Source organism: Tauraco erythrolophus, chromosome 12, assembly GCF_009769465.1.
Source record: "Tauraco erythrolophus isolate bTauEry1 chromosome 12, bTauEry1.pri, whole genome shotgun sequence".
NCBI lineage: Eukaryota > Metazoa > Chordata > Aves > Musophagiformes > Musophagidae > Tauraco > Tauraco erythrolophus.
In genome coordinates this window covers 549283-573794 of record NC_141476.1, presented here as the reverse complement: position 1 = coordinate 573794, position 24512 = coordinate 549283, and the positions used below count along the sequence as shown (strand labels likewise).

The following is a 24512-nucleotide window of genomic DNA, read 5'->3' as shown; positions in this document are numbered from 1 at the left end:
TGCTGTCTGACTAACAGTAGATTATTGTGGAATTTTGTATTGTCTTCTACAGTTTGACAGTATAGATCATCAGTAAGTACAAAAAAGGAAGACAATTACAGCTGTTTATTACAATGTAAAATATGTTCCTTTAAATCTCTTTAGGAATGTACTGGGCTTCAGAATGTTACAAACACGGATACAGACACCCAGGCTGTAACAGGTCAAACGATCTAGCTGAAGGATGCGTGTTTCTTAGGAAAGATGATGTGATTGCACCTGTTGTACTCATGAGTTACTTTGCTTGTTAGGAGCCCAATGCTAATAGTGTGGCCTGGAATACACAGTGTGAGGATATGCTTTGCTTTTCTGGAGGGGGCTACCTCAATATCAAAGCTAGTAACTTCCCTGTCCATCAACAAAAACTTCAAGGCTTTGTGGTGGGTTATAACGGCTCCAAGATCTTCTGTCTTCATGTTTTTTCTATGTCAGCTGTCGAAGTTCCGCAGGTAATCCTTTAATCTCATTAAGTGTTGCTTTACATTTCATAAACATCAGTGTTTAAGAAGCGAAGAAGCTCTTCTGAGATTTACCCATATTCCATTACCAAAATGATTGCAGTTCACACTTTCTTCATCATTATTTAAGTTATATTGCATCATCTATTTTATTTTTATTTGCCATTAATTAATCTAGCTGCCTTTTTGCTGTTGCTGATTGTTGTTTCTAATTCTCCCTTTCTACTTGCAAATGCACATAATCTAAAAGCAAAGATTACAATATGGTGTAGGTACTAACCTCTTCCCGTATTTTTGCTGTAGCCTACGTGCCTTTTCTCAAGTTGTAATTTCAGTTTTCTTATGAGTACATCGAATACTATCTTATTGTTACTTAATCGAGGTGTGTTTAGGCAATATTTAAGCTGTATCTTTTAGTCTGAATGTGTAGTACACGTGCAGTCTTAATATTCTAAATTTAGAGATTGCCTTCCACAAAACGCTATTTTCTGCGTTACGGGAAGCAATGGACGAGTCTAAAATGGCCCAAGAAACAAAACAAAAAAGGGAAAAGAAAACAAATCATCTTCTGATTTATGCATCTAAATGTGGCCAGGACTTGAAACCGAGAGTCAATGAAGAAGGCAGAAGGGCCATGTACTTCTGTGGCCTACTGGAGATGTGTGTTCCAGCCCCTGCCTGTCCCTCCGAGGCACTGTGCAGATCCTTAACTGGGCTCTGGGTTGTCCGGGGTGGTTGACTGCCACAAGGTCGACTGGGACCAGTGCACTCTGGCTTTGAGAGGCCGTAGGCGCCGAGCGCCACAGAATGACTGTAAAGTGTCACAGAGGCAGCTTGTTCAGAGCCACACTTTTGGTGAGAGGGAGAACCAAAACGTGCACAATTCTCAGATACATTGATAAAAATAACGTAGAAATCAGTCTGCACACTGCCTTGGTTGCAAACCCGGAGTAAAGGTAACGTAACGTAGCCGCAGAGCCCCCTGCTCGTTGAAGGGCTTCGAGCTGTAGCTGCAGCTGCTGAGCCTCAGTCCGTCTGTGCCAGCCTGCAGTTGGCACTTTCTCTCCTTAATTCCCTCTTAGGGCAGGTGCTTCAGGTCAGTGTCTTTTGGGCTTAATGGTCTCAGTCGTGGTAAACCAGCTTTGTTTCAGGCTTGGCGCAGAAGGGCTACTTCCTCCTGGTACCTCTTCCTGTTGTGTTTGAGTGTTTCCAGGGATGCTTCATACTGGGCGGTTGTGCCACTTGTAATGCTTTGAGCACGAACTATCCCCTCCTTCGCTCTGCTTCCATAGTATTAAAAAAATCCCAGAACACCCCATTGGCTCGTTGTACGTAATATTTAGTATGTTCGGTGCTCAGAAAACCCACATTCTTAACTAGTTCCTAATATGCAGGGCACTGAAGGTTTCAAGATGGATGAGTTTAGAATATAATTAACCCAGCTTGTCTAGAGACACAATAATAATCACCCCAGAATGTCGTTCTGTCTGTCGTACAAAAACCATATGTTTACTCTGTGTGGAGCTTGTAATGGTTGTCATTGCAATATTTTTTTTCCCCCAATGTATGTAGAGAATTTCACTGATATATCTCAGTATTATGCTTTCTAATACATATTTTTCCATGGAAATCCTCAGTCTGCACCCATGTATCAATATCTGGAACGAAAAATGTTTAAAGAAGCCTATCAAATTGCTTGCTTGGGAGTAACTGATACTGACTGGAAAGAACTGGCCATGGAAGCCTTAGAAGGGCTGGAATTTGAAACTGCTAAAAAGGTAAAGCTGTTATTTACGTATTTAGCAGAAAGCTTGTTGTATTTTCATAATTATATATATATCTGCTCCGTGGTGCTGACCACTGGGTGGCAGCACAGGATGCCCGACCGGGCTCCTTTCATTTCCCCTTCTCAACCCTGTAAACTTACTGTTTTCTCCCCTAAGTATATCGTATAACCTCGGTTCAACTACGGAGGTTTCATATTCCTTGTTATTTACACACGAGTGTTCTTTGAAGGCAATGGTGATGGGATGTCACCGTTGTCATTTTCCATCTGGAATGCCTTGGTTTGGGGAGTGGTCTGCAAATGGGCATATACTGCAGAGCGGAGTTTTCTCTGGCATAGAATACTTCCCTGTTTTCTTTCACCACCTTTTCTCAAACAAGAGAGGGCGAACTGAGTTCAGTGTAATGAATATTGTATGAGAGACAAAACATTCTAAAAATATGCAGGGGATGATCTGTAACGATGGGCATCTTTTAATAACAGATTTTTGTAAAAGGAAATTAAATGCTTTATTTTTCCTTGCTTCTTAAGTGGAGGCATCAGAATAATTCCAGTTTCGTAGCTGGCTTTATGCAAATAGATATTCTTAAAAGGAAGTTTTCAGTGCCTCCTTGGAATTTTAAAGTGGTGCCCTTCTAGAATTAGAGCGGATTAATTTGAACAAAAGCAGCTTCTTGACATGAAAGGCTCTCATGGTTCCTAGTTCAATCTGGTGTAAGCAGAATATTGTATGCCCTCTTAAGCATTAGTTTGGTTAGAAGTCTCGAACGTGCGGTCTAAAGAGTTAAATTTCTGGGTTTTGATGCATGTCAAGAAGAAGTGCTAAGCTGCTGTAACTTGCACGTGACTTTGCCACTTGAGACTTTGGGCTGCACATTTATCTCCATTTGCAAAAGATATTACACTGTCTTGCAGCACTTTTATCTTATCGGCTCCTTACTTCCTTTCTCTCCCTGAGTTACTTCCATGCCGGATTTTCAGAATGTTATAAAAACTGTAAGCATGTGCAGTGTGCCGTGGCAATGCGATCAATTGTGTGTTCTACCTTGCAATAATTTCCTTAAATTTCCTTGTCTGTCATGCCTCACACCAAAATGGAAAAGCTATAAAATAGCCGGAATAAAAGCGTGTAACATGTAAAATGGCATTTTGTATTTCCTGGGGACTGACACCCACCCACCCACCAGTCCCTGCCTTTGCTGTTGGTTCCCAGAGATAAGCTGGAAGGATTGGACCCTTGTCTTACTGCAGTGCCTCAGAGGCCCCAGTTGTGGTCTGTGTCTGTGAGCTGGGGACTGCACAGGCACAAACCCAGCTTGCTTCTGTCTCTGCTGTTTGCATGGAGACAGCTGGATTTGTGCGTAACAATATTCTGTTGATTTTTGTGGCTTTCCAAGTTAATTCTTTTTATTCTTTGTTTTGTTTCAATAGGCATTTACCAGGGTACGAGACCTTAGATATTTAGAATTGATCAGCAGCATAGAGGTAAGAGAGTGTTAAAGACAGTGTGTTTTCTCACGTTTAGCGCTGTGCCAAAATCACCACTTTGTGTTTTGGAGGGGTTTGTTCCGACGGTGCCTCTGACTGCTGGAGCTGTGTGTGGAGTGAGAAATCACGACTAGCCAAGGTCACGCAAATTCCAGTCATAGGACTGGAACTTCATGAAAAGAAATGGGCATGTGGGACAAGGAGAACTCCTGAAACTGGCTTCAGGAAAACTAGAAAATGTTCAATATTCAATTAATAATTGGTGGAATACTACTGTGCTAAGAGCTTAGTACAGAGTCCTTCATAAACATGAGTTAATTAAGCCTTTCCTTACCCCCTGGAGGGAGGTAATTACTATTATCTCCTCTTCGCAGGACCAGAAACGGGCCCAGAGAAATGACATGACAAACTCAGGGTCTCATGACAAGTCTGTGACAACTGGAAATGGAATTTGGGATTCCTTACTTCCGTACTGTGCTCTAATCACTAGTTCTTACTCTTTTCACACGTCTTGGTAGCCTTTCACTAGGCAATGACTGTCTGTGGTGAGCACGTTAAAGACATGCTCTCGCTGTTGTCCTTCGAGAAAGACTGCGTGGTGACGCTGGGCGAGGGTCTGTGTTGAGGGGCCGTAAATGGAGTTCCTCTTTCTCACCTTAATTAGATTTACCCCTTCTTGGCAAGAACGTGTTCCGTGTCTCCCGTTTCCACAGAGCTGTCCTGGTTCTGTCAAAGCGCCAGGTGGTTGCAGGCAGCTTTTCTAGGAGTCTCACCTGGGACAAAGTTCTGCACTAGGAATCCCTCTTTTTTTCTTTTTTTCTTTTCTTTTAAAGGGTAGATGGGTAGATGAGAGTGTTCTCTCACCACTACTGACCTTTCTTTTCCACATATGCTTCTCTGCATCTTTGTCTATTGAGGATGTTCTGGAATTGTCATGTTATATTCTGTTTAATGAGAAAGATTCCCTGTGTAAATGGACATAAACTTACTTCCAGACTTCTGGAAAACGCTCCCTCTGAAGTGACCGTTCTGCATCGTTGCTTGCTCTTGCTTGCGGTGTATTGGGTTCCTTTTACGGCTTGTAGAGGTGTAACTAAGCACATGTGTTCCTTTAATATGGTGTTTTTTTCTCAGTAATGACACTTTTTTTTTCCTGTTTGATCACAGCAGGAAACATAACTGCCAGATAACTATACCTGGAAAGATTTGGTGAAGTCTTTAAAAATGGTGTAACAGTTCTTTGATTGTTCTTTTAACCAGGTCTTTAAAGGGACCTTTCAACACCAGTCCAGTATCAGCTTGGTCAATAAATGTGACCAGAGGAGTGATGGCTGAGTCTCCTTTGGCAGTAGAGAATTGAATTTGTATGCTCATGGAATGCTTTTCCCTCCCTTCATGACGTTTTCTTTAAATTCAATTCATGTCTTTATGTTTCCATACGAGGTGGGCTGATAGTAGTAGTAATTTTATCCAAAGCAGGATAGTGTTGTGTTTCCAAGAAACAGGATAATAGACATGAAAACACACACACGTACACCTGTGTGTGCACATGTGTGGCGTTGGTGCGTTGCAGTCAGGGTACCCCTGTGGCTCTGAGTCACATAAAGGGTTTCCCTGTGGCACTGCACGCACTTGGCCTGGATGGTCCCTTCCCACACAGAGCGAGCCGCTCGGAGCCGCAGGGCAGTACGTGCAGGTGGTGGGGAAGGGGTGGCTGCCGACCTGCAATCAGGAGCTTTGCAAGTGGGGACGGTGGTGGTGACACTGGTTTTTGTAAAGAGGCAGGGTAACATACTTTATGAATCTGCTTATTGCTAGCAATTATTTTCGTGTTTGTCGCCTCCCCGTGCACATATTGTTAATTTGGCCAAATTATATCCTAGTGAGTTATTAGGCACCCATCAAATGCCTTTTTTAAAATAGCAGAGCATAATGATAGTGTGTGTTCGTTTTCTTGTGTGAAATCAAGAGAAGTGATTTTTCATCACTTTGGTTTGTGTAGTGACATTTAATTTTGCTCTTCCTAATGTTAATTAAAAAGGGATTTAATCTTTTAATTATAAATTCACCAGAAATGTAGGAGAGGCATAATTATTATACCCTGTTACAGGTTTTTATTAACAGTTAAAACCTAAGCCTGAAAACCTAATTCTTCAATGGCTGTTTCTTACCCAGGTCCTGATCATTTAGAATACGTTCTACATCTCTCTCCGGGTTTTTTTCCAGGAGCGGAAGAAGCATGGAGAGAACAACAATGAACTGTTCCTAGCAGATGTCTATGCCTACCAGGGAAAATTCCACGAGGCAGCAAAGTTGTACAAAAAGAGTGGCCATGAAAGCCTGGCTCTGGACATGTACTCTGACCTACGCATGTTTGACTACGCAAAGGTACGAGTTGGCAACTGGATGTTTAAATACCGAAATATCAATGTGTCTGTTTTCAGAGTATGATCCTACAAAAGGATTGGATGAAAGGTGGGCTTTGAATTCCCACTTCATTTTCTCAGTTAATTGATTGAAGTTTTTTGGGTTGTAAGGGGAAGAACAGCCATATTCTCGATGCAGCGGTAGCCTTTGCTCAGAGTCTGCTACTGGGGCAGGAGATTGTTTTGTGTAGTCTAAAATGTGTCCCTGGAATTCATAGCTTTTCAGTGGATTTTTCTGGTGGACAGTACCAAAGGTGACTTTTTCATTGTGATTATATAGTATTATCCATAGTAATTTTCCTTTTTCAGAAAACTGGAGATCTCATTTTTGTGACTTTTTCCCCATTATCTCACTCACAAGTCCCTTTTTCTTTTTTTGTCTTCCAAAGATAGTAAGGTAGTACATATGCAAAGTGGAGGTGAGTGTACTGTGCATTTAATTCATATCTGTATTACAATAAAAATATTTTTCTTTCAGAGTTTGAACTTAAATAGTTAGTTCTATATTAATGTATTTTATAAAGTGTATAATATACTAACCTAGTATATTTTTGTTTACTAGAGAATTTTCTTCCAAAGATTCAATAATGTCCTGACTGCTTTTTTTAAAAAAAAACATGTAGAAATAAATTGAATATGGTTTTAAAAAGTGATGTTTTTATATGTTGATAAGAAAGCATTACTTGGCTTTTAAGTCTTCTGTGGGGTTTTCTTATCAAAATCCCTGAGAATGCATGCTCTGCTCAGACTCATTCATCACTCATCAGAGCCTTGTTCTGCCCAGGACAGGACAGAGACTTTGCCATGACATGCTTATGAGCTGGTTTAGCATAGATTCCACAAACCGTGCTACAGAGAGAGCTTTTTCTTCCAAGAGCTTAATATAAATACTTGGAGGCTTTGCTGATGTAAGTCCGACTTCCCCTATTTTTGGCTGATGAGTCTTTGTTAGCTTCAGTGTTTTGGCTCCTCTTGAACATAAATGTAATTCATAGATGAAAATTTTCCCATAAGTCTCCATAAGAATCTTTTAATTCTTGGCTGTAGTCATGTCTATATTTAACTAGCAGAGAGCAAAAGGTCTTGTGTCTCCTATCCTGGAGAGTAACTCCATGCAGAGGAAATTAAAGGTACTTGTTAGGAAGCTTCTTGTGCAGGGAGTGCACAATACGTGGAAGGATGCGTAAAAACCCCTTGTTTGCCAGTTATTTTTCCAATAAAAGACGTATGGGGGCTGTTTTTGTGGTGGTGTTTGTTGGTGGTGGTTTTTGATGTTGCCAGAATTGTGCAAAGGGACCCTGACAGAGTCTGGTTTCTTGTATTTGTGCTTGACTTCGATGAGCTCTGGCTGGGGTCCAGACTGGAGGCAGAGGTCAGGAAGTCCTTTGATACGTGGTCATGGGCTCGTTATCACGGTACCAGATCACAAATCAGTGAGAACTCACAAAAAGCTCTTTATACTATAAGAAGCTGAGCTTTGGATTGTGAACTTATTTGGGTGACCTAAGCTGGAAAACAAGTTGCGCGAAAGATAATGTTCAGCCCGATCCTTCCGCTTCATTTTCTCATATTCAGAGATTATCACGACACCTTCGTAGTTATTCACCTGACGGGGGCTGCGTTGCAGTGGGTGACGCTAGAGCTGACCCTGCGTGGATGACCATGAGATGGGGCATAGTTCTGTACCTGTGTGAGGGAAACTGGCTGTGTCAGGGAAACTGGTGAGCTGTGGTGGTGGAACAGCTCTGTTGTGCAGGTGCTTTTTGTGAGGGTTGTTTGCTTGTTCGTCGTTTTGGTTTGGTTTTTTAAACCTGAGTCAGAATTTACCAGAAACACAGCATAAGGTAATTTTCCACTTTCTTCTCACCTTTCCATTTTTCCTCTGTTCTAATTTTTCATTTGATAGAAGCCATGTTAATGGACAGTAGCCTGTTAACGGAGAAAATTGCCCTTAATTGATCTTCTGGTGTTGAAATACTTTTTTTTTTTTTTTTTTTTTTCCCCTGGCACATGATGTCAACAGATGTGAACTGTATGGTGCCAGGGCTTTGGTATTGGCAGAAGAAGCCGAACAAACTATTAGAATTATTTCCAAATGGTCATCGTCACAGCATCCAGGCTTGATGTTTGCATTCCTTGCAAAAGCCCAGCCAGTTCAGAGTCGCTCTCACTTTTGGACAGCTGTCATTCCTCCTTATAAAAGAACTTCTTTGATGTGTTGTAATATAATTATCAACTGTCTTTGCAGAAAATGAAATTTCAGCCTTTAATTGATTTGTGGCCGGGCATCCTGATGTGAACATGATTAAGTGGGTGTACTATCCTTACCTAAACACGGAGTGAGGCTGGGTCATCTTTGAGAATTAAACCCTACCCTCTTGGCTTGCAAAAGAAAATCTGAAACTTGGAATCGATCAATTACAGTTTTTGAGATTAGTACTATTTTCCTGTTCTGTGTTCCTGAAAAGCATGCAGAAATCATAATTCGTATCCACTTAAACAGCCTCAACAGAGAGCAAGCGTTTCAAGAAATCTAGTGGGGACATACTTACTACCTCTGAGGTATCTGTGTCGTCCTTCTCCTGGCCCTCCCAGAATCTCCCACTTTGGGGTTTTTTGTTTGCGTGGGTTTTTTTTTTGTTGATTGGTTTTTAGCTGAAAACTATCTAAATAGGAGACTTTCCATTGTTTCTTACCAAACATGGGGCCTTGATTATTAGTTACTGAAGGCTGGATCTGTTCATGTTGCTCTGTATGCAGAATTCCTTTTCTTAGGAAGCATAACGATATTCATTAAAAACACCTTTATCTATTTTAGAATTTGGCCTGTAACAATATTTGTGGCCAGAAGGTAATGCAAACTTTTGTATTGCGCTATTTCAGGATTTTCTGGGATCTGGAGCCCCCAAAGACACAAAGATGCTAATAAAAAAACAAGCAGACTGGGCCAAGAACATCAATGAACCAAAAGCAGCAGTGGAGATGTACCTCTCTGCAGGAGAGCACATGAAGGCCATAGAGATCAGTGGGGACCATGGCTGGGTTGATATGTAGGTTTTCGTTCCATCTCAGAGAGAATATATAACAAAAACTTGAATGAGTTACTATGAATTCTGCATAATTTTAAAATAAGACACAACTTGTTTGATACGTGCCTTTGTTTATATAAAATTGAGTATTTGAAGCACATCTACAGTGAAAAATGTTTTAAAAGTTACATATGTTTGGAGGGTAGGGGCATAAATATGTTATGAAAACAAATGCAGTACAACAGTAAGGAGTATGAATGGGTTCATCTGTAGTATGAGACTGTCTTCTAAAATATGCATGCCTTAAGCTTTTCGGAGTAATCATCACAGCAGTGCTTGTATGTGATAGCCGATTTCTGTTGTAAGCTGGTGAGGATAATCATATGGTGGGTAGAGAAGACAAGTGGAACACAAATCCCTAGAAACTCTGGGGCTACTCCTGTGTCTGGTCAAATTCTCCTTGATTTGCGGTAGGTGACGTTTTGGGTTGTTTGCTGAGTTGCCATAAGATCTTGAACAGGTCACTCAGCCTTCCCTTGCCTCAGTTTTGCTGTGTGGCCAAGAGAGTAATGTTTATTCAGGAGTCTTTTGTTTGGGTCAGGTTGAGGAAGTGTGTCCCATGTCACTTAGTCGTGTAGGACCTAATTCCCCCATCTGTCTTCATCACTGTGCAAGGAATCTGAGAGAGAATTGGATTAAAAGGAGGGCAGGGACAGGGGACATAGTAGTGGGGGTCTGCTACAGACTACCTGACCAGGAGGTCGGGGTGGATGAGGCCCTCTACAGACAGATAGGAGCAGCCTCATGTTCACGAGCCCTAGTCCTCATGGGGGACTTCAACCACCCCAATATCTGTTGGAGGGACAACACAGCAGGGCATAGGCAATCCAGGAGGTTCCTGTAACGCATGGATGATAACTTCCTTCTCCAAGTGGTAGAGGAACCAATGAGGAGAGGTGCTTTGCTGGACCTTGTTCTCACCAACAAAGAGGGGCTGATGAGGAACGCGATACTCAAGGGCAGCCTTGGCTGCAGTGACCGTGAAATGGTGGAGTTCAAGATTCTTAGGGATGCAGGGAGGGTGCGCAGCAAGCTCACTACCTTGGATTTCAGGAGAGCAGACTTCGGCCTCTTCCGGGATCTCCTTGGTAGAGTACAATGGGATGAAGCCCTGGAGGGAAGAGGGGCCCAAGAAAGTGGGATAATATTCAAGGATCACCTCCTCCAAGCTCAGCAGTGGTGCATCCCAACAAAGAGAAAGTCAGATAGGAACACCGGGAGGCCTGCATGGATGAACAAGGAGCTCCTGGACCAACTCAGGCACAAAAAGAAGGCCTATAGGGGGTGGAAGCAAGGACAGGCAGCCTGGGAAGAATACAGAGAAATTGTCCAAGCAACCAGAGATCAGGTTAGGAAAGGTAAAGCCCTGATGGAGTTAAATCTGGCCAGGGACATCAAGGGCAACAAGAAAAACTTCGATAGCTATGTCACTGATAAAAAGAGATCTAGGGAAAATGCAGACCCTCTCCGGAAGGAAACGGGGGACCTGGCTACCCGGGATATGGAGAAGGCTGAGGTTCTCGATGACTTCTTTGCCTCAGTCTTCACTGGCAAGAGCTGCAGCTGCACAGCCCAAGCCACAGAAGGCAAAGGCAGGGGCTGGGAGAATGAAGAACCACCCACTGTAGGAGAAGACCAGGTCCGAGACCATCTAAAGAACCTGAAGGTGGACAAGTCCATGGGACCTGATGAGGTGCATCCATGGGTCCTGAGGGAGCTGGCAGATGAAGTTGCTAAGCCACTGTCGTGGTTTTAGGCTGATCCAGCAACTAAAACTCACACAGTCTCTCCTTCTCCAGTAAAGTAGAGAGGAGGGAAAAAAAAAAATAATAAAGCGACTGAGGGTTGAGACAAGAACAGAGGGAGCACCCACCAACCATGGTCCTGGGCAAAACAGACTGGGCTTTCTCAAAGCAAAACAGTTTATTAATGATTACTTAAAAGGACAAAGGGAAACAAAACCGATTACTTGAGAGGACAGAAAGAAACAAAACCAGATCTTAAAACCGACACCTTCCCCCCCCTCCACTTTCCTTTTCCTCCCGGCTCTACCTCCTCCCCCCAGCAGCACAGGGGGCAGGGACTGGGGGAGTGCAGGTCAGTTCATTCCGTGCTGTTACTGCTGCTTCTTTCTTAAAGGAGGAGGAGTCCTTACACCCTTTTCCCCTGCTCCAGTGGATCCCCTACCCACGAGGAAAAATCCACAAACTTCTCCAGCGTGAGTCCAGCCCACTGGAAACAATCCTTCCCCACAGATTGCTCCGGTGTGGGCTTTACCACAGTCTCGGGTACTTAGGGAGCTGTAGCCACTTGCTCCGGCGTGGGTCGTCACGCAGACTCCAGATGCCTCTCTGCCTGGTCGTGCACCCCAACACGACCATCCTCAGGCTCAGGCATCTCCTCCCCACGGGCTGAAAGTGGGTCTCTGCTCCACCGAGGCCGTCCTGGTTGCAGGGGGGCCGCCTGCCATCTCACCATCAGCCGCAGGGGAAACTCGGCTCCGGCACACCTCCTCCCGCTCCATCCTCACTGACCTGCTGTCGATGCAGCTGTTTCTCTCAGATCTCAGTCCTCTCCAGGTGAACTCAGCCCAGTGGGCACCCCGGGAGTGGGGTGCCCCCGAGTTCCCCAGCTGGCTCCGCCGCCACCATCCTCTGTGGGCGGCGCCGGCCCGACGCAGGCAGCTGCCCGGCCGGGAGCCAGGGAGCGGGGGCAGTGCCCTCCTCCCTTCTCTGCTCGATCCTGGGCAAAGCACCTTTTCCGGTTCCTTTGTCCTGACTTAAATAGGGCAATTCGCAGAGGTGCCCTATTGGCTCAACCCCAAGGGGGATGGCAGTCTGATCTGGTGGCCAGAACCAGGTCTGACCTGGTTCCAAAACCAGGGAGGTCACAGGGAGCAAAGCCCTTCTCCTGCCACCAGAACCCCCACCCCCTCCACATCAAACCATGACAGCCACTATCCATCATATTTCAGAAGTCGTGGCAATCTGGTGAAGTTCCCACTGACTGAAAAAGGGGAAACACAGCCCCCATCCTTAAAAAGGGAAAAAAAGACCCAAGGAACTACAGGCCAGTCAGTCTCACCTCTGTGCCCGGCAAGATCATGGAGCAGATCCTCCTGGCGACTATGCAAAGGCACATGGAAAATAAGGAGGTGATTGGTGACAGCCAACATGGCTTCACTAAGGGCAAATCCTGCCTGACTAATTTGGTGCCTTCTACGATGAGGTTACGGCATTGATGGATAGGGGAAGAGCAACTGACATTGTCTACTTGGACTTATCCAAAGCATTTGATACTGTCCCACACAACATCCTTGTCTCTAAACTGGAAAAACGTGGTTTTGACGGATGGACCACTCGGTGGATAAGGAATCGGCTGGATGGTCGCTCTCAAAGAGTTGTGGTCAACGGTTCAATGTCCATGTGGAGGCCAGTGACGAGTGGTGTTCCTCAGGGGTCAGTACTGGGCCAGTGCTATTTAACATCTTTGTTGGTAACATGGACAGTGGGATCGAGTGCACCCTCAGCAAGTTTGCAGATGACACCAAGTTGTGTGGTGTTGTGGACATGCTGGAGGGAAGGGATGCCATCCAGAGGGACCTTGACAGGTTGGAGAGGTGGGTCTGTGAGAACCTCATGAAGTTCAACAAGGCCAAGTGCAAGGTCCTGCACGTGGCTCGGGGCAATCCCATGCACAAGTACAGGCTGGGCGGAAAATGGGTTGAGAGCAGCCCTGAGGAGAAGGTCTTGGGAGTGCTGGTGGATGAGAAGCTCAACATGAGCCGGCACCGTGCGCTGGCAGCCCAGAAAGCCAACCGTGCCCTGGGCTGTATCAAAAGGAGCGTGGCCAGCAGGTCGAGGGAGGGGATTCTGCCCCCTCTGCTCTGCTCTCGTGAGACCCCACCTGGAATAATGTGTTCAGCTCTGGAGTTCCCAGCACAAGAAGGACATGGAGCTGCTGAAGTGGGTCCAGAGGAGGCCGTGAAGATGATCCGAGGGCTGGAGCACCTCTGCTATGAAGACAGGCTGAGAGAGTTGGGGCTGTTCAGCCTGGAGAAGAGGAGGCTCCAGGGTGATCTTATAGCAGCTTTCCAGTGCCTAAAGGGGCTACAGGAAAGATGGAGAGGGACTTTTTACAAGGGCGTGTAGTGACAGGACAAGGGGCAATGGATTTAAACTGGAAGAGGGGAGATTTAGATTGGATATAGGGAAGAAACTCTTCCCTTAGAGGGTGGTGAGGCAGTGGCACAGGTTGCCCAGAGAAGTGGTGGCTGCCCCATCCCTGGAGGTGTTCAAGGCCAGGTTGGATGGGGCTTTGGGCAACCTGGTGTAGTGGAGGGTTTCCCTGCCCATGGCAGGGGGGTTGGAACTGGATGATCTTTGAGGTCCCTTCCAGCCCGAAGCATTCTGTGGTTCTATGAATTGCACACAGATGAGTAAAGATTGAAGGAATGAGTTTTGAGCTTGTGAAAGGAAAAAAAGAGGATTTTGAATGTTTTCTGAAAACTGTTTAAACAGTGTTGCATGATACTACTATTGTGATATTTATTAAATAACAATAACTGATTAAAGGTGAAGTTATGAGCATTAAACAAAAGGCAAGACAAGGCAGAACCTGAAACATCTGGCTTTTTTTACTGGGTCTAGGTTAATTGAAATCGCTCGAAAACTGGATAAAGCTGAGCGTGAGCCTTTGTCGAAATGTGCCTTCTATTTTAAGAAACTCAATAACCCTGGCTACGCGGCAGAAACCTACCTGAAGGTTGGTGACCTGAAAGCGCTGGTCCATCTCCACGTGGAGACTCATCGCTGGGAAGAGGTAAGCGTGCCCTTGGTTCTGCCGCTAGAACCTCCGCTTCCCACTGCCTCTGGTTACTGGGAAGGGAGACAACTGCCTGGTTCTCCTGCCACTGTGGTCAGAGGAGGGCTGGGAGGTTCAGAGTATTTAATTTTGGATGCTCCGTGTCTGTTTTGTGATGTGGGGCGTTTTTTCTTTGGTGGTGTGTTTTTGTGAAGGTTTTTGGTGGTGGTGGTTGGTTGTTTTTTGTAGTTTCCTGGGTGCACATTTCTTGGTCTCGCTTCCTGTGCAACTGACTTGCCCATGGGATGCTTCTAGTCCGTCAGAAATAACAAATACTAATTTTATTGTGGGAAATTCTGTTTTGAACTGTATTATTTATAATTTGGACAGACCCGAGTGAGAATACCGTATGCATGATTTCGATCTGGTGGACGTGTGCTGTGTTAGTGTGGCGCCCACTCTGTAACTGGATTTGTGCTGGTGATTAGGTATAGTTCGGACTTCTCTGGGTTTTTCCCTAAAAACACGGGTCTGCCAGTACCACCGCTTCACAGTTGGGGTCACCATTAATTTTGTTCACGTTAAGTTTTTGATAGGTGTACTTTCTTAAGGAAATGTTTTCAGAGTTCTGCTGGAATTGGCAAACCCCCTCCCCCAGTTGTATGGGTGCTTTGGAAAATCGTAGACTTAGTCCGTTATTGACTAGTTAGCGAGTTTGGGAAGTGAATCTAAACTGTGTTTATAGTGTTACTTCAGTTTCTTTAGAGCATATATTCAGTAAAAATAACGTTTGTTGTCTCTTGCTGTGAAATGTACTGAATTTCCTAGATGATCACTTTCAAGTTTCCCTGTTTCAGTAACCAGACTGTTACTATGCTTGGCCTCTTTCCTTTTGTTGTTGATTGCTTTTTATTTTAAAATATGTTAGTTTCATACTGGAGAAAATACGGATTATGCTTTCTGTTCTGCATGTGTATTTTTATTGTGAATTTAATTAGAACTAAAGTATTGATCCCGTGGAATATTCTAAACCCTTTAACTGTTTAAACCATGCAGTATTTTAAAAATGATTTTTTTGTTTACCTCAGGCATTCGCTTTGAGTGAAAAGCATCCTGAATTCAAAGATGATGTCTATGTCCCTTATGCTCAGTGGCTAGCAGAGAATGATAGATTTGAAGAAGCCCAAAAAGGTGAGAATGTCACTGACAGATCACTGGTCACTCGAAATTTACTCCACGCTTTTCCAGTATAGAATACGCGCTTTCCGCCCTGGAGAGTTTCTTATCAGTTGGATTCAAAACCAAATAGAATCTGTATTTTCATACTGATCTTAAAGCAGCTGGAAGTCTACTTATTTGATAAGAAAATGCGATGGATCTATCAAAAATGATGGCATCTAAATACAGGTCTAGATTTTCCATAGCATTGTGTAGAGTGTGGCATGTGGCAGCAGTATTTGGCGTATAATCTGAACTGTCTTTATGAATATTTTTATCACAATAGAATTCAAAATACGGTGGCCACCATATAAACCTGAGTGGAAAGCATAGTTTTTCCTTGTATTTAGGTAACGTTGGGTTTGTAGAAGTAAAATTTTCCTGTTTCTTTAAGAATTTCCATGTATTTTGTTAGAGTTATAAAATTACCTTTAAAGAGAACTGTCAGCCTTCCATGATGTGGACAGGCTTCAGAATTTAATTTGAGAATCGTTCCAGGGCCAAGGCGATGCTGAAGCAAGCTCCATGTGCAGCCAGCACGTTGTTGCTGTGGTTGCTTTTCTCAGGTGCGGCGCCGTGTGACTGTTGCATCTGCTGTTTCTGGAGCCGGCGCAGATCTGAGCGTGTGACTGCGTTTGCTTGTAGGGGCCAAGCTGGCACACATGCCAGGCGTGAGGCATGAGCTGTCCCCACACACCACTAGTTGTGTGTCTCTGCACCGAAGCTTTGAGCACCTGGCTTTAGAGAGGGTCGGTAGTTCGGGCACAGAAGGCTTCAGTATAGGGCGTTACCAGTTTGTTCCCCGAAGCTCAGGGCTGCTGTGGCTCAGCAAATCTAAACGCCCCAGGGCTGGGTGAGCTACAGATCACTGTGGAGCTGTGAGAATTCGGTTCTGTCTGAGCTGGCTGACGTCAGGAGGCAATCGTGCTGCGGTGTTGGGTTTTTCGGGGGGTTGGTTCCTCCCCCGGCCCCGTTACCATACATGAAGACTGCCAAATGCATGTTTACCAAGTGAGAATTCAGGATCTTTCTTTATACTGGCTTCTGAGCATCAAATAAAGAAATGCTGTTAATGAATAGAATCACAGAATCCTGGAATGGTTTGGGTTGGAAGGGACCTCAAAGATCATCCAGTTCCAACCTCCTGCCATGGGCAGGGACACTCTCCACTACACCGGGTTGCCCAAAGCCTCATCCATAATAATCCATATCTGAATAATAGAAGGACACAGTAAGTACTGTACTCTTTCAAAATATTCAGCATTACAAACCAGAGCACAAACTTCCAGCATTCCTTTATTGTAGTTTTGAATGAAGCTGTGATTGGCAGTGTTTAGAGGTGGCTTTGTTTGTGTAGAGATCTAATCATGGTGGCATTTTTGCTCTCTTCTCTATTTGAAAACGAGCAACCAGTGGTGTACCAAACCTATGAGCTCGAGAACTGCTGAGACGGCGCGAAAGCCACAAAACACCTACAGATGCTTCTGGTGTTCCGCTGGTGTCACTGCTTTCAAGGGGAAAAGTAGCAGCGTAAAATCCTTTTTATCCTGCTCGGATCGACTGTTTGATATTGGCTGAATAGGCTGCTGTTAATTTAAAATCATTAATTTCAGTTAATGGGTGTAATGGCTCTGTGAAATCCTCTTTGTTTTGGCCTCCGCTGCAGCGTTCCACAAGGCTGGCAGGCAGAGCGAGGCCGTGAGGGTGCTGGAGCAGCTGACACACAACGCCGTGCTCGAAAGCCGGTTTAACGACGCAGCCTATTATTATTGGATGCTTTCCATGCAGTGTTTAGATATAGCCCACGGTGAGTAACTGAGAGGAAGTTTGTATGTGTTACCTTCCTGTGCACGTAGACAATTACTGAATGGTGATAGCGTTGCTGCAACTGGTTCGCTGCTGTGTTGCTTTGGTTTTGGTTAGGGTTTGTTGTTTGGGTTTTTTAATGCTGTGCATAACTCTGGCTTGTGCTATTTTTGTAGTCCCCTGGTTCTCCCATGTGCTTATTTAAAACAACTAAGCAAAACAGCAACAGCAGCATGCATGGGCCGCCTTCTGAAACCTGACTGGAGTCAAAACCACGTCTCCTGGGACCGTGTATCCTCGTGTACCGTTCCACAACAGGCTTTAACTAGAGAAGTGGTTGGAGGATTAACGTACTAGTAAATAAAGATGGTCTTGGAGTGTAAGATACGTATTGTATTTGAACATAGGTTGCAGAGGTACTTTACAGATTATTTCTGCCAACAGAGATGAAACTGATTGTTTGTTAGCTGTCATCTTGTCTTCTGAATGCGTTTCACTGAGAGAGAGGTGGAGCCAGTAGTTAATAGGCGTAATTTAGTAATAATGAATACAAAAGATTGATAATACTGCCTTTTGTCTGGTGCTACAAGTACCTTTTTTTTTTTTTTTTTTTTAAGTTCAGCTGATGCATGGTAGAGTGCTTCTCTGTTACCTCTCAGGTATTTTACAGAGATGCAAACTTTTCTAATGGGCTTAGTAGTGATCCAAGATTTATGAAACAAATATTTCAAAGCTCACTTTATTTGTAAACTCTGAAGTTATAAATGAGGTTTGCAGTGATGCACACCTACTGTTTTCTACTTTTAACTAAGCTGCAGCTTCTAGCTATGTTAAAACCATTGCCTCAACTGTTTTGTGGTTTACCATGCTTGTTTTAGACCGTAAATTTGCTCAGAAAAACGCCAAGTCTGTATAACGTGTGGTTTGCCCAGGTAGATGGGACACGCTTGAACTGGTACACACCTCTTTTGGAAGTGCTGGTGCTAAAACCATGATATACTGTTTTCTTCCAGCTGAGTCTCATCGACTCATCTTGGAGACTTACACTAATGCCTTTGCCTCCCACAGAGAATGAACAACAGAAGACTGAAATGCTACAGAAGTTTCATCACTTCCAGCATTTGGCAGAAGTTTACCACGTCTATCACTTTATTCAAAGATATACCGTAAGATATTTAGAAGTTATGTATTTGTGCTTCGTGAGAGAGTCCAGAAATAACTAGGAATAATTAATGACTCTTCAGGCAATTAACTATTGAGGGTGGATTAGTGATACTATATAGTAACTTTATTTCTTTGCCTTCTGCTGTACTGCACAAGAACTTCTCTTGTCTCGATTCCTAAAGACTGCAGCACAGTTTTAGCAGATGTGTGGTGTCTCAGTGTGGGCAGAAGATACGATGGTGGCTGAGTTCCCACCCCCAACCCTTTTTTGCTAGCTGTGTCGGGTTTGTTCCGCAGTGACCTGAGCCTCTCGTCCTGTGCAGGCTGTGGTCAGCTTTGGCTTATCCTGGGAAAACAAGATTGAGCAGAAGAAGGCATCCTAGCTTAGGGATTCCCCAAATGTGGTATGTGTATCAGTAGTGATGTGTGTAAACTACTCCAGAATGATCAGCAGTCATGAGTGAGGAGCTCCTGCTACTTCCAGTAATTGTAGTAACCTTGCTGCAACTGTTGGTGACAATCTATTTTGTAAAACCTTTGAGAACCCTTATCTGTGCCCTTGCCCTAAAGCTGACCCTGCTGTAGAGGTCTTTGCTGGTCAGACTACTTCAGACCTTACAGTGGTGGAGACTCTGCACTCTTGCTGGCCAGTCTGCTCTCATTTTCAAATAGCCTGTTAAAGATTCAGTTTTAGCTACATGGATCTCTTTCTCTCTTTTTCTGCATGTAGCAGACATGAGCTTTGGTGATAAGACGTGCAAAATCCACTTGCTGTATTCTGTCAGCACCTTTCTTTTTGCAACTGTATGGAAGAAACATAGTATTTGAGATTGCTGGTGCTGTGATGCTTAGTGATACGAGTTGTTGATTTTCTGGCTTAGAAAAATGTGTCTGTGTTTTTAATACTGCAGGAGGAGCCTTTCAGTTTCCACTTGCCTGAAACCCTCTTCAATATTTCCAGGTTTCTGCTTCACAGCTTAACAAAGGAAACTCCTCTGGGGATCTCGAAAGTGTATCCTTCCAACAGTGCAAAATCTACAAGTTATCTTGTGAGATAAACATGAAAGGAATAATTGATGTTGATCCACAATGCAGAGATCTCCTGTAGGGTATCTTCAGTTTTGGCTGTTGGTTATAGTTAATGGAAACTGACTTTTGTCCCTAAGGAAATACCAGCATCTTCAAACTATTGTGTGTTTAACTGCCCTACCTTTTTTGTTTGTTTGTTTGTTTTAATCAACGAAGGTGTAATTCTCAAAACCACCCACCTAGTCTGGTGTATCACCTTTGTCAGAGGAGCAAGTTCCAGGATACCAGTCATTGCAACAGGATGCTGGCTCTGAATCTTGACAGTGTTGTTGCAAGGAGGCTGAACTGAGACGGGAGGGGTAAAAAAAAAAACAAAACCAACAAAAAACCAGGAGCTTTTGCTTCCCCTGCAGCGGTGGCAGCCCTCTGTTCGTGCACACTGCGGCTTCGGAGAGGGCTTGCTAAACGGCCTGTGCACCCTGTGGAAATGCACCTGTCCGTGAAGGACAGCAAGAAGGGTCACTGGATGCCACAGGGAGACCTGATGTTCTTGTTTCCACTTCATTTATGGCTTTGCATGGGATGTTAGCTTTCCTTTTCGTAACTTCCTCACTTACACATGTATTGCCTTTCACAACGTGCCTTGTGATCCGTAGCTTTCTGAGCAGCAGTTACTCTTATACGCTGATGAAAGGGGAAGGCAGAGCATGTCTTTCGTTTCCAGTAAGATCATGTGTATTTAGTTGGTGTTTGTGCATTGCTGGTGTTTTAAGACTTTTTACTTTTTTTTTTTTGGCTGGGGGAAAATCCATTCACTCTAAAATTACCAAAATTTTTTAAACGGATCAGAATATTTAACCAAAGTGATATTAACGTAGGGTCAATTCCTTACCTTGCTGGTAATTGCCTACAGATGTTTTGATAGCTCTTTCACACTTGTTTTTAAATAGTTATGTAAATAGATTGCTCTCGTTAAAGTCTGTTCAAAGTACTGATGTTGGATATGCTTCATTGCACAACTTCTCTGATTAGAAAGAGTATTGCAGTTTTTCCTAAATGCCATATGTATTTTTATTCCTTAATTGAATTATAGCAACACATTATTTGCCCTGGCAAAACAGAGTAGAGCTCTGGGTGCATATAAACTGGCTCGTCATGCCTATGACAAGCTCCAGGGGCTGCAGATCCCAGCCAGGTTCCAGAAGTCGATTGAGCTGGGCAGCCTGACGATCCGATCGAAGCCGTTCCACGACAGCGAGGTGAGTTGTCGTGTTTCATGTTAATCCTTAATGTGTGGCCTCAGCCAAGAATGCGAGTTACTGTGTGCACAAAGAAGGCTGAAATATATTATGCATAAGTGTGATGTATTTCTGCTGGAAACAGTCCTTTTATTGCTGTTCTTTAGGTCAGACTTCCTTTGGCTCCTGCGAACAAATCACAGTCAGTCCTTTATGGGCAGCCTCCATCCTCCCTCTCCTGTCCTGCCTCTGCCTTCCTCTCTGCCTATTAATTCTTTCAAGCCTTTTTCTCTCCGATCCACATGCAATTACTCCGCAGTCTTTGTCTCTCTCTCCAGCTGGAGGTCACTTTCATTTGTCCCACTCCTAGCACTCCTTCCCTCCTCCCCCTATCCCTTGAATGACCTTCCTTCCTTAAGTCTTATTTTAACACCTTTTCTTCTTTAACCGAAGTCAGACTTTCTGCAGTGTTCTGTAAAGCCGTGTCTCATGGAGTACTCACTAAAAATAAATTGTATTGTGCAAGTGAACATGCACCTGGCCACCTGAAATAATAGAAACACAATCTTAAGAACTGCCTAAAATAACTGTGCTCTTGAAGAGAGATGAATGAGTTGAAGAAACTTAAATTTGACCAAACCTTACAGCAAGAAACTTTGCTTTGGTAGCCTTCTCTTCGACTTCTTTTGTCACTGTGTATTTGATGCAGAATTCTGCTTCTGTTACTGCAAAAGCAAGGTGAAATTTAATTGTTAGAATGGTGAAGACTTTTTAATGTGAAAACTTGCTGGTTTATCAAAAAGGGAAAGCATTTTCAGACGTTGAAGGATCCGATTTCACAGCAGTATTTCTCCAGACTAGCGCTGAGGTAGCATCAGTGGTGTGAACCGAAGGAGCCCGTATTTAATTGAAAACAAAAGAGCTCAGGACGTGCCGATCTGTTTACAATTACTGTGCTCTGCGTGTGTCTTTCAGGAGCTTGTGCCCTTGTGTTATAGGTGCTCCACCAACAACCCTTTGCTAAATAACCTGGGGAACGTCTGCATTAACTGCAGACAGCCTTTCGTCTTCTCCGCCTCCTCCTACGGTGCGTTGGAATATCACCTTTGGTTATGCCTTCCAGGTAGATGCATGGTAACTGAGCAGAGTGGCTTCGGACTTAATTTCTTCTCTCTGCAACGTTATTTGGACAAACAAATCTTTTCTTTGTAGATTTGACTGACGGGCTGCCTCGTCCCAGGGGTTGTTGCTTTCATTGCAAGATAGCAGCAGCAGTAGAGCGTTGCTTTATTGTGAGACACTGAGTGTACAAAGTGTTTCCTTAGCACAGATGCAGTCCTTCAAGGTGTTGAGGGGATTTTGGTTTGGTTTAGTTTCGTTTTATTTAACTTGCTTCATGAGAACACTTAGGCAGAACAGCAGCGTCAGCAAAGCCAGAGGGTGTTCGTTTCTTAAGGGGCACAGTATCTTCTAGGAGGCATTTTCTGAGTTCCTGCAGCCAAACGCTCCGTGCTTTTCACACCCTTTAGAAGTGCTGCATCTGGTTGAGTTCTATTTGGAAGATGGCATCACAGATGAAGAAGCTGTAGCTCTCATTGATCTTGAAGCTCCAAGGTTGAGTAAAAGAGAGAATAAATGGCAAGAGATGATGAGTGACCGTATCCTTTTGATTAAAATTGGTTTCCAATCCTTTTCTTAGGGGGGAAAAAAAGCAACAATTTTGAATTTACTTTTTTCCCTGTTAGGTTTAAAACTTTCTTTTTGTCATATGACTGATGTGAGTACAACTGTGTTGTGTTTCCTTTTCAAGTTGGTGTAACAACCAAAGAGATGTTTTGACTAAGCCTAACGTTTTCGTAAAGCTTTTTCATCAGGGCAATTTGTTTCTAATCATGTAATTTTTTTTTTGACAATGGAATGCCGTGCTCTGCCTATCTGGATTTAACTGCTTCCTGTAAAGAACAGGAAGAATCTGAAGTGTGTTTTTCACTTCCAATAACAGCTCATGTTAGAGGCTGCCTTCTCTTAGCCTGGGGAAACCAGCATGGACTTTCTTCATAAGCATTCCTGTTGGAATCTGTGTTGTAATGCTTTGGCATCCAGAGCTCCCAGTTGCTGTGGGGGCCGTATGATGTTAGGTGCAGAGTAATGCACAAGAAAACATCTCTGACTAAAGCTGCTGAAAGCTGTAATTTAAATAGGTTGCCTCATTGGCTTTTTGTCATCTGTCAGAAGGGGGCAGAGAGGGGAAGAAGGCAGAGCTGATGTCAGACTTGGTTGTGGTCAGTTTTGCTGTTCGGCAGCTGCAATGATAAGTTTCCCCAGTCGCTGTGAATCACAGCAAGCCCTTCTCTAGCACTTTCTGTAATAATCTGGGCACTGTAGCAGTTTGAGAATGCTCTGACCCTCTGGAGCAACAGGATACCAGTCCTGCTGGTATGCTTTTATACTTACTCTGTGAGCGCTAGCCAGCTAATTTCAGAGGAACTCTTTTTCTTCCTTAAAAAAATGCATCTAGATGCACAGAGTTTGAGGCTTGATGACAATACAGATATTATTGATGATGATGATCCCTTTACAGCAAAACTGAGCTTTGAGGTAAGAGCCTTACTTGTATCTTCCAGTTGTTTCTTTCTGGATACCAACAGAAATGAATAGGAAATTTTAACTTAACGATGCCTGCTGCTCTTCTGGTGTGGATGTGTTACAAAAACTACTGCAAGAGACATACCCCCATCCAAGGGACTGGAAGAGAGAGATGGAACTTGAGAGGGAAAGGGGTTTACCAGTTAACTCCTCTCTTTAAAAAAAAAATAATAATAAAAAACCCCTAAAAAATACCACCACCAAAACCACAAAACAATAAAGATCTTAAAGTAAACATTCCTGGAATTTGATTTTATCATCATGTAACGATACAACAGGGCTGTCCCCCAGGGTATTACTGTATCTAGGTGGTACACCAAGGAAACAGTCATTGCTGTGAGGTTTAACAACAGACTGTGGCCGTGGGTGTTATTTGCAAGGAATTGTGTTAAAATGAATAACGGAAGCTTACTGAAGCCAAGTTAGAGATGTGGCTGGATGCTGCTGTCGCTGAAGGTGTTGATAACACTGACAAGAGCGTGGTGGGACTAGGCTCAGGCCAATTCTGTATTAGCTTTTTCTACTGAGTTTTACTTTGCCTATTACCAGATCTTAGTAATCCTCAAAGGGCTTTGCAGTCGGTAACTAATTCTTTCTAAACCTGTTCCCTTGCAGCAAGGAGGCTCAGAATTTGTTCCAGTGGTTGTGAATCGTGCAGTTCTCCAGTCAATGAGCCGGAGGGACGTCCTGATTAAGCGCTGGCCAAAGCCATTGCGGTGGCAGTACTACCGTTCCCTGCTACCAGATGCCTCCATCACCATGTGTCCATCATGTTTTCAGGTAGTGTCTTCATGGAAAGGTTTGGGAAAAAAAACCACAAACAAACCAAACCAACAAAGAATCCCACTGAGAACCCTATGGCTGAAACAATTCTCATCATTGCAACCTCATACTTTAAAATGAATTCAACAAATTCCTGAAAGATGTAGAGGCAGAGAAGGCAATGGAAACCAAAACATAAGCTGCGTGATGCAGAGAGTCAGCTGCCTTCTGAACACTTGGAGGTAGCTGAATTTGAGAAGTTGCACTGACAGTGAGTCAGAGCCTCTCGAGCAAACCTTGGCTCAGCAACAAATGCTGATTTGTGTTTATTTCTTTTTCCTCTGTCTCTCTGACTTTCAGCCTGGCCTAGCAGGGAAAATCAGTAACTAAGCTGGCTTGTGGTTCAGTCTCTCTCCCTCTCCTTCCCCTCTCAGGAATGGCTTTTTGAGATACTGGAATTCAGTCACATTTGCTTACACAGAAACTGTCTAATTTTTATCCTTCCTCTGCAAAAGTAATTAATTGGTTTGCGGCTCTTCAGCAACATTGGCCGTGCTCTG

General features: G+C 43.8%; 1 protein-coding gene across 4 annotated transcripts in view; it reads left to right on the top strand.

Annotated features, from left to right (window-relative positions):
* The window catches only part of IFT122 (intraflagellar transport 122), a 36525-nt gene that overhangs the window by 11394 nt on the left and 619 nt on the right, over window positions 1-24512 (top strand). Inside the window, exons 14-28 of one of the 4 annotated variants that reach the window (XM_086619029.1) lie at window positions 291-488; window positions 2135-2275; window positions 3715-3768; window positions 5998-6159; window positions 9081-9247; window positions 13936-14107; window positions 15178-15280; window positions 16974-17114; window positions 18182-18279; window positions 19189-19289; window positions 20400-20565; window positions 21520-21631; window positions 22074-22202; window positions 23063-23142; window positions 23806-23970. In XM_086619029.1, coding sequence (XP_086475155.1) covers window positions 291-488; window positions 2135-2275; window positions 3715-3768; window positions 5998-6159; window positions 9081-9247; window positions 13936-14107; window positions 15178-15280; window positions 16974-17114; window positions 18182-18279; window positions 19189-19289; window positions 20400-20565; window positions 21520-21631; window positions 22074-22202; window positions 23063-23142; window positions 23806-23970 — 1989 coding nt within the window. Of the gene's footprint in view, window positions 1-290; window positions 489-2134; window positions 2276-3714; window positions 3769-5997; window positions 6160-9080; window positions 9248-13935; window positions 14108-15177; window positions 15281-16973; window positions 17115-18181; window positions 18280-19188; window positions 19290-20399; window positions 20566-21519; window positions 21632-22018; window positions 22203-23062; window positions 23143-23805; window positions 23971-24512 lie in introns of those variants that run through there. The other 3 variants (XM_086619030.1, XM_086619031.1, XM_086619033.1) reach the window with 3 other exon arrangements.